Source organism: Gossypium hirsutum, chromosome D12 (genome assembly GCF_007990345.1).
Source record: "Gossypium hirsutum isolate 1008001.06 chromosome D12, Gossypium_hirsutum_v2.1, whole genome shotgun sequence".
Taxonomy (NCBI): Eukaryota; Viridiplantae; Streptophyta; class Magnoliopsida; order Malvales; family Malvaceae; genus Gossypium; species Gossypium hirsutum.
In genome coordinates, this window is record NC_053448.1 from 46,301,083 (window position 1) to 46,312,809 (window position 11,727).

The 11,727-nt window shown below is 30.6% G+C and overlaps 1 protein-coding gene across 1 annotated transcript; it reads right to left on the bottom strand.

The window, feature by feature from the left end:
• Positions 1-429: 429 nt before the first annotated feature.
• Positions 430-3,020, bottom strand: LOC107946183 (zinc finger protein MAGPIE). The gene is made up of 2 exons (XM_041106891.1): positions 2,035-3,020; positions 430-1,629 (listed from the first exon to the last, which is right to left on the bottom strand). Exons 1-2 carry the CDS (start codon positions 2,478-2,480, stop codon positions 771-773), a joined length of 1,305 nt encoding a protein of 434 aa, XP_040962825.1. The 5' UTR covers positions 2,481-3,020; the 3' UTR covers positions 430-770.
• Between the last annotated feature and the right edge of the window lie 8,707 nt (positions 3,021-11,727).

The window sequence follows — 11,727 nt, forward strand, 5'->3', positions numbered from 1 at the left end:
CAATAGACATACATGATTCCAGCTTAGTCAAGATCTAACTGTTTTTATTCAAAGAAAAAATTACTAATTCCAAATAAGGCAAATTCTGAAACTTGAGCAATTACAGATGCAGTAGTGGTGTCATTACTCTCGTAACAATCTTGCAACAAAATTCAAAATGGAAGTAGTGGATATAATTGAGAATACAAAAAAAAATAGATAATGTTTGTTCTATTTGTGGGAAGAATATTAAAGCTCTAAAATAGTGCTAATCTTGTTATCGTGCAGGTATATATGCATAGTTTGTTGCTGACTGCCGAGGGAAATGCAACATTTTATTATTTAGAGAAGAGAACAGTTCAAAGCATGTTTGTACTTAGAATAATCAAGCTTTTATGCATCTGGAAGAGTTCTTTAAATCTAGTATGACAAACCGAAAACAAAGTGGAGTGAAACAAATGCAATAATGGAGGTCTAAAGGGGTTTTCGCAGTGCCTGCTTGCCCCCACTATACTCCATCCCCTTTTAGCAAAGCTAAAAGCCACAATTTTTAAAGGAATCGGCGTTCAAGGTTTGAAGAGAATATGCATGGATATCACCCTTACAATGGTTCTTAGGCATACTTTTAGCCTCTCATCGTGCACTCAGTGCAACCTTTCTTCCCTGCAAAGTTTCCAAATAAACACTAAATTCTGTCTCTACCTTCCCATCTGTCTGAACCCGCATCCCTTTATTATCAGCCTAGCTTTACATCAAGGAAATATGCGAACTCCCAAAATTCCTATGCCATATCATGTCCATCCATTGATTGAAGACGGGTGACAGATGGGCAGTACTCCGACGCCCAAAAAGTCTCTTGTTTGTCCGCCACTACTATCTTCGTTCTGCAAGCGCTGACGCTTTGCAGGCTGCATTTGCAGTTGATTCAAATTGGAAATGTCATTTGCTGAATTTTCTAAATCACTTCCAAAACTAGTTGGTGGAGTGTTTGACACATACAGACCACTATACTTGTTCCCATCTTGAATTTGACTGATGCTACACTTGGTTCCCAAGCTTCCTAGGAATGATGCGTCAGTAGAAGTAGCACCAATTTGGGCGGCTTTCTGCAACAAAGCTGTGGCAGACATATTTGCGGATGTGGTTTGATGAGAGTGGAGCTTTTGGGTGCTGAATAATGAAGGAACACTCACAAGCCGAGCTCCATTTTCTTTGACATTGTTCAAAGGAAGGGAAGTGCTTGTTAGCTCTTCAGCATGACTCGGTGACACCTTATTGCCTAACACCCAATTTAAGTGATAACCAGATGCAGGAGGATTCGAAATTGAAACTAGCGGATCACTGTATATGGATCCCGAAATCACGGAACCAAATTGATGAATCTCTTGGAGACTTTTGGGAATTGAGTCGTGGAATTGAGATGCTTGGCCCATCCATAAGGAAAGTCCACAGCTAGTTTGATCTATCGTTACGTTATTGCTCGAAATTGGCTTGAAAATAGGGGGAAAATGTTGTGCCATGGGCGGTCCTATTTGGTTCCCCATAAGATGGTGATTGATATTGCTATGCATGCTGGAAGCTGCATTTACTCTAGCGGTTTCCTCTGCCAGGGCATCGCAGAAGGCCCGATGAGTGATGAAGTTATCTCTTCTGCTCAACAAAAATTCACAAACGCCACGTCATGTCTCAGAAATTTAAAAAAAAAGACTTTTCAATTTTTATGAAAAGATATTGCTATGGATAGAAAGCACATCATGGTTATTTTGATAAATAGCAGAAGAAATCTAAATCGCGACAGATTGTAACATCATAATGTGACTGTTGTTTAAATAATCGGCCTAGTAAGCTAATTGATAAAGAGAAAGGGTCAGAGGGGCTTCATTCATTTTTATCTATGTCGTCATTAGTCTTTATGGAATTCTGACTACTACTGTTGCATGAAGAAAGCGACACTTTATCGTCCATCACACAGACAGAAGTAGCAGAACCACAAAGACTATCAATTTCATGGTCTATTCTTTTCAGATGTGAAAATGGCTGTACAAGAGATATTACCTTGAAAATAAAGTACCACAGTCGCATTTGTATTCCCTGGTGCCACAGGTTTTGGAGTGTGCTTTCCAATCTGACTGCACAGCGTATTGCTTGGAGCACTTGTCGCACTTCCACTTCTTCTCTCCATGCTTCCGACAGAAGTGTTTCTTTATACCGGTGAGGTCCCCAAGAGCCCTTGAAGGATGGTGATGCACGCAGGTCTTTTCAGGGCACACGTAGACGCGTTTTCTTACTTCTTTAGTGCTCCTTTGCTTCAGCTTCCATGGAAGGTTATGTCCCCGCCGATGAAGTTGAAGGTTTTGGTCTCTTTGGAAACCCTTACCGCATATTTCACACAAGAATCTGTTGGTTGCCATCAGAGTCTTTGGGGACAAGGCTATAACTTCTGCTTCCGGATCTGCTATTACCCATATCATATGTGGAAAACGAAGACAACATTTAGTCATTAAGTTGACGAAGATCACTATTAGTGAATCCTCAGAAAATTAGATATAGGAGGAAAAAGAAGGCACTTGCCTGGTGTTCCTGGTAGGTTTCTTTTCTTCTTTGCAACTGGAGGATTGGATCCAGGTATAGGATTTATCACAAAAACATCTGAAATTGATTCTTCTGTCATCTTCTCTGTTAATTCCAATATCTTTGAAAGAAACCCAGAAAACTTATGATATATAGCTAACCAAAGATGTAATATATATTGATGTTGTGATTAAGAGAAACTCATTGATGAAGAGACTGAGGCTTGTTCTAATAGTTTCTCAACCCTAACAACATAAGCTGGTATATGCAAAGGAATGAATCTCTCTTCTTTCTAAAAGGTGTAGTGATTTAAATTATGGTAATGACTTGCTTTTAGGTGGAATATAATAGTAGAAGTTATATTATGAAAGGAGGTGAAAAGTTAAAGTTGAGAGGTAAGGAAAGAGGTTGAAGAGACCGAGAGAGATGAAGTGGGAAGAAAGCTAATCTCCATACTTTTTCATTTGGAATGATTATCCCATAATTTGTATGTTTTTTTGTTTTTCCAATTTTATAATCTTTGCTGCTGTATTCCAATCTGCATTTTTTAACTCCACTTGCATATTAAAACCAACTGAACAAATGTACAAGGAATGGAACCTTCAAGCAGTAGTGAATCACATTTAATTTAAGCATCCACAACCCAAAGGGCAGCTCCAGCTATTTCAAGCCACAGATTCATTCATTTTTCCTTTCCAGATTTGAAAGAAACATAAGTGATCAATTATTATAAGAATTACTGTGCGATCCCATCACATGGCAAAACCCCTAAGGTAATTTTAACTTGTATTTTCTACTGCTTTCTCTTTGCAAACTTTCCCTTAAAGTGGAAATAAATCTTCACTTTATCCAATTGATTTAACTTTCTTTCATCGGTTTATGATAATGGATAGCGTAACACCAGTTCATTTAGACCTTCCCAAAGATTTCAATGTAAATATTAGTTAATACTTAAATCTTATGAAAAATCAAGGAATTTAATAAAAAACTTAATATATTAAAAAAGAAAAACAAAAAATTTAGTGTTAATAAAGTATTAATTAATTAAACTATGAACCTGCATGTAGTTCATTATTATAGTATCAATAAAGTATTTTCTTGAATCGCCTTTGCTTGTAAATTGAGAAAAATGGATGATAGTATGTATAGCTGAAGGATAATGAGAGAAAATTACAAAATTTCTTTCTTCCTTTTCTTTTACGACACTTACAAGCCATATCACTAATAATCAAATTATTAGAATGCATTTAACCGATTGAGATAAAATAGCTGATTGTCTTATTTGATTTAACAATTTAATGAAGAAATTTTTTGAATTGAATTATGTGTTGTTTTATTGAAGATATGATTGGATCTGTGTTAATCTATTAAACTTTAAAATGTAGAGATTTGATTGAGATTGTGTTGTTAACTTTTTAGGGCATATCTTCAATTGATTGTTATTTTCAAGAAGTTATTTTGTATTCATGTAATTCTATGTTAGCAAGCTGAAAATTGATTGTATAGGTTTTGTATGAGAGCTTATTGAGTGTATTCTAATTTGTTTATTTGAGAAATTGTTTCGTGAGAGAGTGCAAACTAAATCTAAGCATTATTGAGTGTTTACTACCCAAATTCTCAGGGGAGGAATTTGGAGGTGAATGTTTTAGTCTTTAGGTACAAAGGTGAGATCTCTCTACTTGGGGAGTGATAAAGTGTGAAATTACTCACCGAGTTAGGCTCTGCAAGCATAGGGAAACCAAATATTATTTCTGTTTTGTTTGCATAGTTTTTTGTACTGCCAAGCTGTAATGGTCATTGCAATTCCATTGCAATTTTCATTTTAAGCAAATAGACAACTTAAAGTAACAACAACAATCTTAAATTTTATAGAATTTATGCGAATACAATGTAAAGCCTGTGATGGTATAATTATGTTTAATATTCAAATAATTATAAAATTGTTATAAACAAATAAATATGATATACAAATAAAATTTAATGTTAACCTTTTAAATTAACACTAATTTTTAGTTGAGAGTATTTGACTACCCTACCTGGTAGTCCTTAAAGAAAATACAAATAAAAACAAAATCACTTGGTTCTCTCACAAAATCTGCCATGCACATGCCCAAACTGCCAACCACGTAAAATCCAACACAAACCACCAAACAAACACACAATTAAAAGCGAATAATCGTCCCATAACTCATTTATTTACCCATTGGATTATGTAATTCCAGAGTTACTTCCATTATTGAGCAAATGGAATTTAAATTTTATATATAACTAAAATTCTGCCAAGTACTTCCATAAAGAAAATTTTGAAGACGAAGTTGGGACGTTGGAAAGTCTGATAGGTTGGTCTACTTTAGCTTGAAGGGTAGATGAGGATCTACTCTCTCTTTTTTTTTTTTTTTTCATTTGAGGGGATTTTAATCTTAGTACAGATTTCTGCTTCAAATCCGGTCTTTGAGAAACGTCCATTGATTGAGTGGGTATTAAATTTTTGGACGGTGAGTAGAATGCACTTGGCTTCGCCTGTCCAATCATGCATTTGTTTGATGATAAATACAGTGTTAAAGAAAAGAGAAAGATGATTAGAAAGCTAAGGTAGGGTTAATATTATGGAAAAAGGCATTGAAATTTTGGGAGGGCCTGACTAGTTAGTAAAAAGAAAAAGAAGACAGTGAGCTGACAAAGGCAGTGAATATTTGGAAGTGAGAGCAGTGGTCGTGTTCTTGAGGCTGACTTTTGCAGCAAAGCCATTAATCATAATCTAATGATGCATTTGCTTTTGTGTGTGATTTTAATATACAAGGTTTGGAGTTTAGCTGTTGAACTGTGGCGGCACCAGAATATTCTCTACTTCCCCAACACTCCTAAAAGGCTTCAACTTTCAAGGTTTTAGTCCTCTCTGTCTCTCACTTACTTTACTATATTTGAGGTCTAAACTGGAAACAGAACCCTGACACATTGCCATAGTTTTCAAACAGGGGGGAAAAGCAAACTGTTGTCACGTATTTTATATTTTTGAAAAATGAAGGGCGTTTTATAATGCTTTCTGCAATTCCCTTCAAGGGATGTAATCAAACTTACATTCTTCACTTCCAAGATTATTTTGTAAAAGAAAAATTCGCTAAATAAATAGTAATTTAAAATTAATTGATTAAGATGGCAATTTTATGAAATACATAATTATTGAGCTTTGAAGAGTTGATTATTGACTTGTTCCAAATTAATTGAAGTTGAGAGAAGGCTAATTTCAATGTTACTTATTTCCCTCCTTTCTACATAAAAGAAAATTAAAAATACCATTACAGATCGGATCTAAGAAATAAACCATTACAGAAACCCACATGCTTTGGCTTGTAAAAAGTAGGAGAATATACACCTTTTCCTTTTTGAATCTCTTTTATTTGCAATTTACTACTTTTTCTATTTTACTCCTTGCTTTTTTTAGGCTTAATGAATTTTTTTGCCACGAAAAAAATTATTTTATCTCTTTGTTTAACTTTTCGCATTTTTTAGCTCTTAAACTTTTATTTTTTTTTGTTAAATCATCCAAAATGAATGGAAAAATTAATGTTTGTTAACTTTAATATTAATGTAGCATTTACGTGGATGACATGTCAATATTTAATTAGTTTTTTTAAAATTTAAAAATATTAAAAAATATTTTTATACTTTTAAAATTTTTAAAATTTTAAAAAATTAATTAAATACTGACGTGTCGTTCATGTACATGCTGCATTAGCAAAGTTGACAAACACTAACCTTTCTACATAATTTAGGATGATTTGATAAAAGAACAAATAAATTTGAGGACTACAAGAAAACAAAATATTAAATAAATAGTTAAAATAATTATTATTTATAAAATTAGAAGGTGAAATAAATCATAATGTCCTTTTTAATTATTTTGCGTTACACATGGCACAACCTAGATGGTCTCCCTTATATTTATTGGATATCAATGGTCGGTACTTTATGTAATACTTTGAAACAATAGGGGCCTCTCTTATCACATTCATAGTTGTATATTATTTTAATTTATAATGTATATAAAAATACGAGTTTAAAATTTTTTTGAATAATGAGAAAAATTTTTATTTTTAATAATATTATTAAATTTACATTTTAAAATAAAAAAATTGAAGTAAAATAAAAGTGATGATAATTATACATTTAAAATTAATTATAATTTAATAGAAGTTGGGTTAATTGTTATACATTTAAATATATTATAATTTAATTTAAAATTATTAGTTAAAAAAATATTGTGCTAATTTTAAAGTAGAGTTATTACTTAAGTAGAATTATAAGTATAAAATATAGGAAAAAAAGTTGTGAAAATTATAATTTCAATTAAAAGTATTAGTTGAAAAAATTGATATAAAAAAGGTTGTGCTAATTTTGTTGATGTAAAATAAAATTATTACTTGAATAGAATTCTAGGCATTTTAATTATCACTTAATTAATATATTAGAGTTAATTATGTTAATCAACTATTGTTTTGAATAATGCTTCTCATATTTTTAAATCTATAAAACCAATAATATAATATAATTATTTTATTAATAGTGTTTTTGTTAGTTATTTTATAGTTATTATCACTTAATTAGACTCTGCATCCATATTAAATTACACTTATTATTTTAGATTAATTATCACTTAATTAGTATTACAATTATATATCAATTAAAACTAATATTTATCACTATAAATACATGCGTTAGTAAGACAATATCATTCCAATAGCATACGAGGAATTACTGGAAAATCATTATTTCATATTATTTAATAGGTTTTATTTCCATCAAAAAAAAGTATGACTTTCATTATTATAATTTGATATGTTTAGTTATTATTATTTAATATATGATATTTACTATTATTTGATTTCAGTAAGACTTACACAATTTTGAATGTTCTTTTACCATTGTGTTTTGAAATATTATCTCGAATGCAATTAAGTATTAAAATAAGGGTAGACTACAATTAGTCACCCAACTATTAGCATGTTTCTGTTTTGGTCACTGATCATTTTCGTCAATAATGTTATGATTTGTTTTTGTTTTGGTCATCCTACGTTAAATCATCAACATAAATAATGATGTGACCTTTTTAAATTGGTATAAGTACACATTTAGTCATTGACACTTACACATTCGATCAGTTTAATCTTAATTCTAAATAATTTAATAAATTTAACCTTATATATTTACAAATTTCATCAATTTGTAACATGGGAAAGCAAAAGCTGCATAATCATTCACCTCATTGTTGGATGATTTAAAAGAAAAGCTTCCTAAAATTCGATATTTAATGAAAAGGGCCATGACTATAACGCACAAAAAGCAAAAGTGTAGCAATTTCCTTTTAAAGACTTTCTCCTCTAACAATTATGATCATTACTTTAATTGCACTATTTAATTACTATAATTCATTGATTTAATTATTAATTTAGATACTAAAATATGTATTTTTATAATAATAATTAGATAATTATTTTATAAACAAGATTAAGAAGTTAATAAGTGTCTTTAATTAATATTAAAAAAACTAGTTTTAATCCTCACGTGCATTGCACGATTATTGTTTTAAAATAAATAATATACAAAATATTTCATGTAAATAATATTTTATAAATCAAAGAAGTTGGAGAAGAAAGAGAAGAGAATAAAGGGACAAAAAAGTGAATTCGATCTTTGAGGGTTTTCCTTGTGGGTGACGAGAATTGAAGGAATGAATGATTGTGGTCGAGGTAGGAAAAGCGATTGTGATGCAGACTAGGTGGCGATGGAGGGTGGTAGAAGAGGCGACCGTAGTAGCAACACCACTGAAAAAGGATAACAACAGGGACCACGAGAACAAGAATAAGAAACAATGAGTGCAGGGGGTCAATGAGAAGTTAGTTGTTGCAATGTTTAGGGAGGAGGAGAATTAAGCCAAATTGATAGTGGAAAGTTAAATTTATTGAATTATTTAGAATTAGGATTAAATTGATAGAATGTGTAAGTATTGAACACTAAATGTGTAATCATATCAATTAAAAAAAGTCATGTCATTATTTCCATTAATGATTTAGTGAAGGGTGATCAAAACATAAACAAATGATGACATTAGTGACAAAAATGAAAATTATGGTGACAAAACCAGAACACGCTAATAGTTGGGTGACTAATTTTATAGTTTGCCCTTAAAATAATAGTTCTTTGTAGACGAAACTTTTACTCACATTCTAATGGCAAATTATTTTATTTAATTGCTTAATATTTTACTATAAGTTGTTTCTCACTTTTTTTTCAAATTTAATTGGTTTTTATCATAAATTAGACCAATAAACATTTAACTAATAAATTACATATTTGAATTATTAAAAATATTTTTAATAAATTAAAAAATAAACGCCAAGTAATGCATGTGATATTGGAATTAGTAGATATAAAATTACAAATTTGAGAAATTGATATAAATACTTTTTTTATTATATTATGAAATTCACATTGAAAAACAACTATATATTCTATATATCCAACTTCTTGATTTTGTCATGAAGCGAAGTTTTATAGCATTAAACCAACAATTATAATTAAACTAACAAAGTAAATATAAATGGATATGGAAATGATAATTAAGCATAAAATAGAAATTGATTTTGGTTATATTTTTTTTAGATACAATTTTATCATTATTTTATATTACCATATTATAGCCATGAAACCAACAATAATAGAGAATTAAACTATCAATTATAATTATTGATATAAAAAAATAAAATTTATACCACAAACATGGTAGTGATTGAACTAATATGGTTCAAAATAGATAAATTCTTTCTCTTTAAAAGTAAAACACCAAATTCAACTTCGTTTTTCCAACAGAAGAAAGGGGAAACAATGTTTTCAATCTCATTTTCTATAGCCTTCGCAGTTAATTTGGATAAAAGAATCCTCTTTTTACTGTAACTATTTCTTCTTAAAATAGTATTTTACTGAATTACATTTTTATTGTAATTTAAATTATTCAAATTTATAATCAAGTATTATCTTATTTTTTGATACAATATTTATGGGTAGGAGAGGGGAATAACACAATTCGAACCCACACCAAATAAGTGTCTAACAAAAACTTTAATCACTGTTCCATTTAAGTCAAAACATTTTTAAATTATTTTTTACTTGAAATAAAAATATTTTTACAATAAAAAGTTTGAATATATATGATAAAAAAAGCTATTGAATTAGACTTTATATTATCTTGAATTATATTTTTATTGTAATTTAAACTATTGAAATATACAGATAATAGTAATATTTAAATTGTTTTGTATTATATGAAAAAAAATAGTAATACTGTACTATTAAATAATAAGTAATTACATTAATTTCTTTTGATACAAATTCCTAGAACTATTTCTAGTTCTTCCCTAACCCTTCAATAAGAGGATAAATATATTTCAGCGTGCTCGAATCGACGTCCTCCTGCATAGGCAACAATATCAATGCCAACCTAACTAGAATACAATTGGCAAGTAATTATATTAATTAAATGAAATAAAAATATAATTAACTAAACAAAAATAATTACACATGTAAATAGACATGATACGCATTATGACATAAGAAATTAGTTTTTTTTTAATTTAAAATTATGATGTTTTCTTTTAACTTTTCAATGTAAAATGGGAGGAAAAATTCATGTTTAAGAGTAGATATAACATAATTTAGTGGAGCTCCATGCAACCCTAGAAATAGGATAATTAATATTAAGATAATTATTAAGGATTATTTAATTTTAGGATTTTATTTTATTTATCTTTATTTATCTTCAATAAATGTATTTATCTTTTGAGAATTTAAGTAGGATTAGACTATCTCCCCTAGCACTATAAATAAGGGGTGAAGTGACTCAAAAGAGATCTATCTTTTTCTGTAAACACTCTCTCCTCAAAAGTCTAGGCTTTTGTTCTTCTCATATTTCCTTTCAATAAAATCTCCATTTTTATTATTTTTATTTTCTTTTCCACCACAACCATGAGCCACTAAATCCATCTAGCCGAAGGTTGTTGATATTCCCCAAAAAGAGTTCTTGAGGCTTAGAGTCCGTACTTAGCCTCCTTGCTGAGTATTCATCGTTTCTCCGCACTACGGGGCTGACGCTTCCGTCCATGTCCCTTAAGAAGTAAGCTTTTCAACGTATGCAAAGGCGGCCGCTTTGTATGTTTTGGGAAGGTTGCACAGTTGGTTTGTTAGCTTACTGCGTCAGAGGTTGGCGAGCCCAAGAGACAAAATGGCGTAGGATTCGCCATTGAGAAGCGTTGATCTAGCATGAGATAATCCTACAAAAGTGATTGTTGGCTAGAGTCAGGTTCCATTAAATCGTAAGTTTAAATCATTGGAGCTAGTGGTCGTAGGCGTCCTCTTCCACTATAACTGGCTTATTTGGTTTGGGAAGGATCATCTAAAAGCCGAAGATTGAACCCAAGGCGGAATGAGACAACTGGAGGCTGGAATCTCCCATAAGAATTTCTTTTCTCTCAAATCTATTTTTAATTTCTCGAATCTTTAATTCAACATTCTTAATTATGTTTTTATTTTATTTTTCGTTTCCAGATCCAAACCTTTAATTATGTTACTTTCTTATTTTTTTCCAAGAACGCAGGTTTTCTTGGGCATGATTCTGCTTGAGATTTCATGGAACAAGACATTGTGCAAATCCAGTCCCTGAGGATTTGACCTTACTTCCCTTTTACTATTCTTTTTAATTATTTATTAGGGATAGAATGTTTTTTGTGCTTTCAACAACCGCATTAGTTAAATAATAGGAAAATTGTAATTACTAGTACTTTTAGTTCTTGTGGATACAATATATTTACTCACTGTAGCTATACTATTTATCGATAGATGCACTTGCCTTTGTTGTATTTTTTAGTTAGTTTCGTGACTATCAAGCTTGTTTGTCAGTTGTATGCTAAGTTGCAATTAAAGGAACAATTAAAGGAGGAAATGGTAGAGATGGACATGCGAATTGATTATACAGTTCAAAATCCATTTTTATTGCTGCAGGGTCTTGCCCAAAGAGTAACCCACTGTAAATCAACAACATTACTCGTGATTTTAGTTCAACTCACTTATCAAATTATAACTTTACTCCTATATATCAATGAAGATCACTCTCATTAAGAATTTCCC

What these genes read in the sequence shown, in the direction of transcription:
- LOC107946183 (XM_041106891.1), bottom strand. Translation starts at nt 2,480, where the DNA reads ATGACTAAATGTTGTCTTCGTTTTCCACATATGATATGGGTAATAGCA. An exon ending in TGTGGTACTTTATTTTCAAG is followed by an intron (nt 1,630 to 2,034) that starts GTAATATCTCTT and finishes TTTGTTGAGCAG; the next exon opens with AAGAGATAACTTCATCACTC.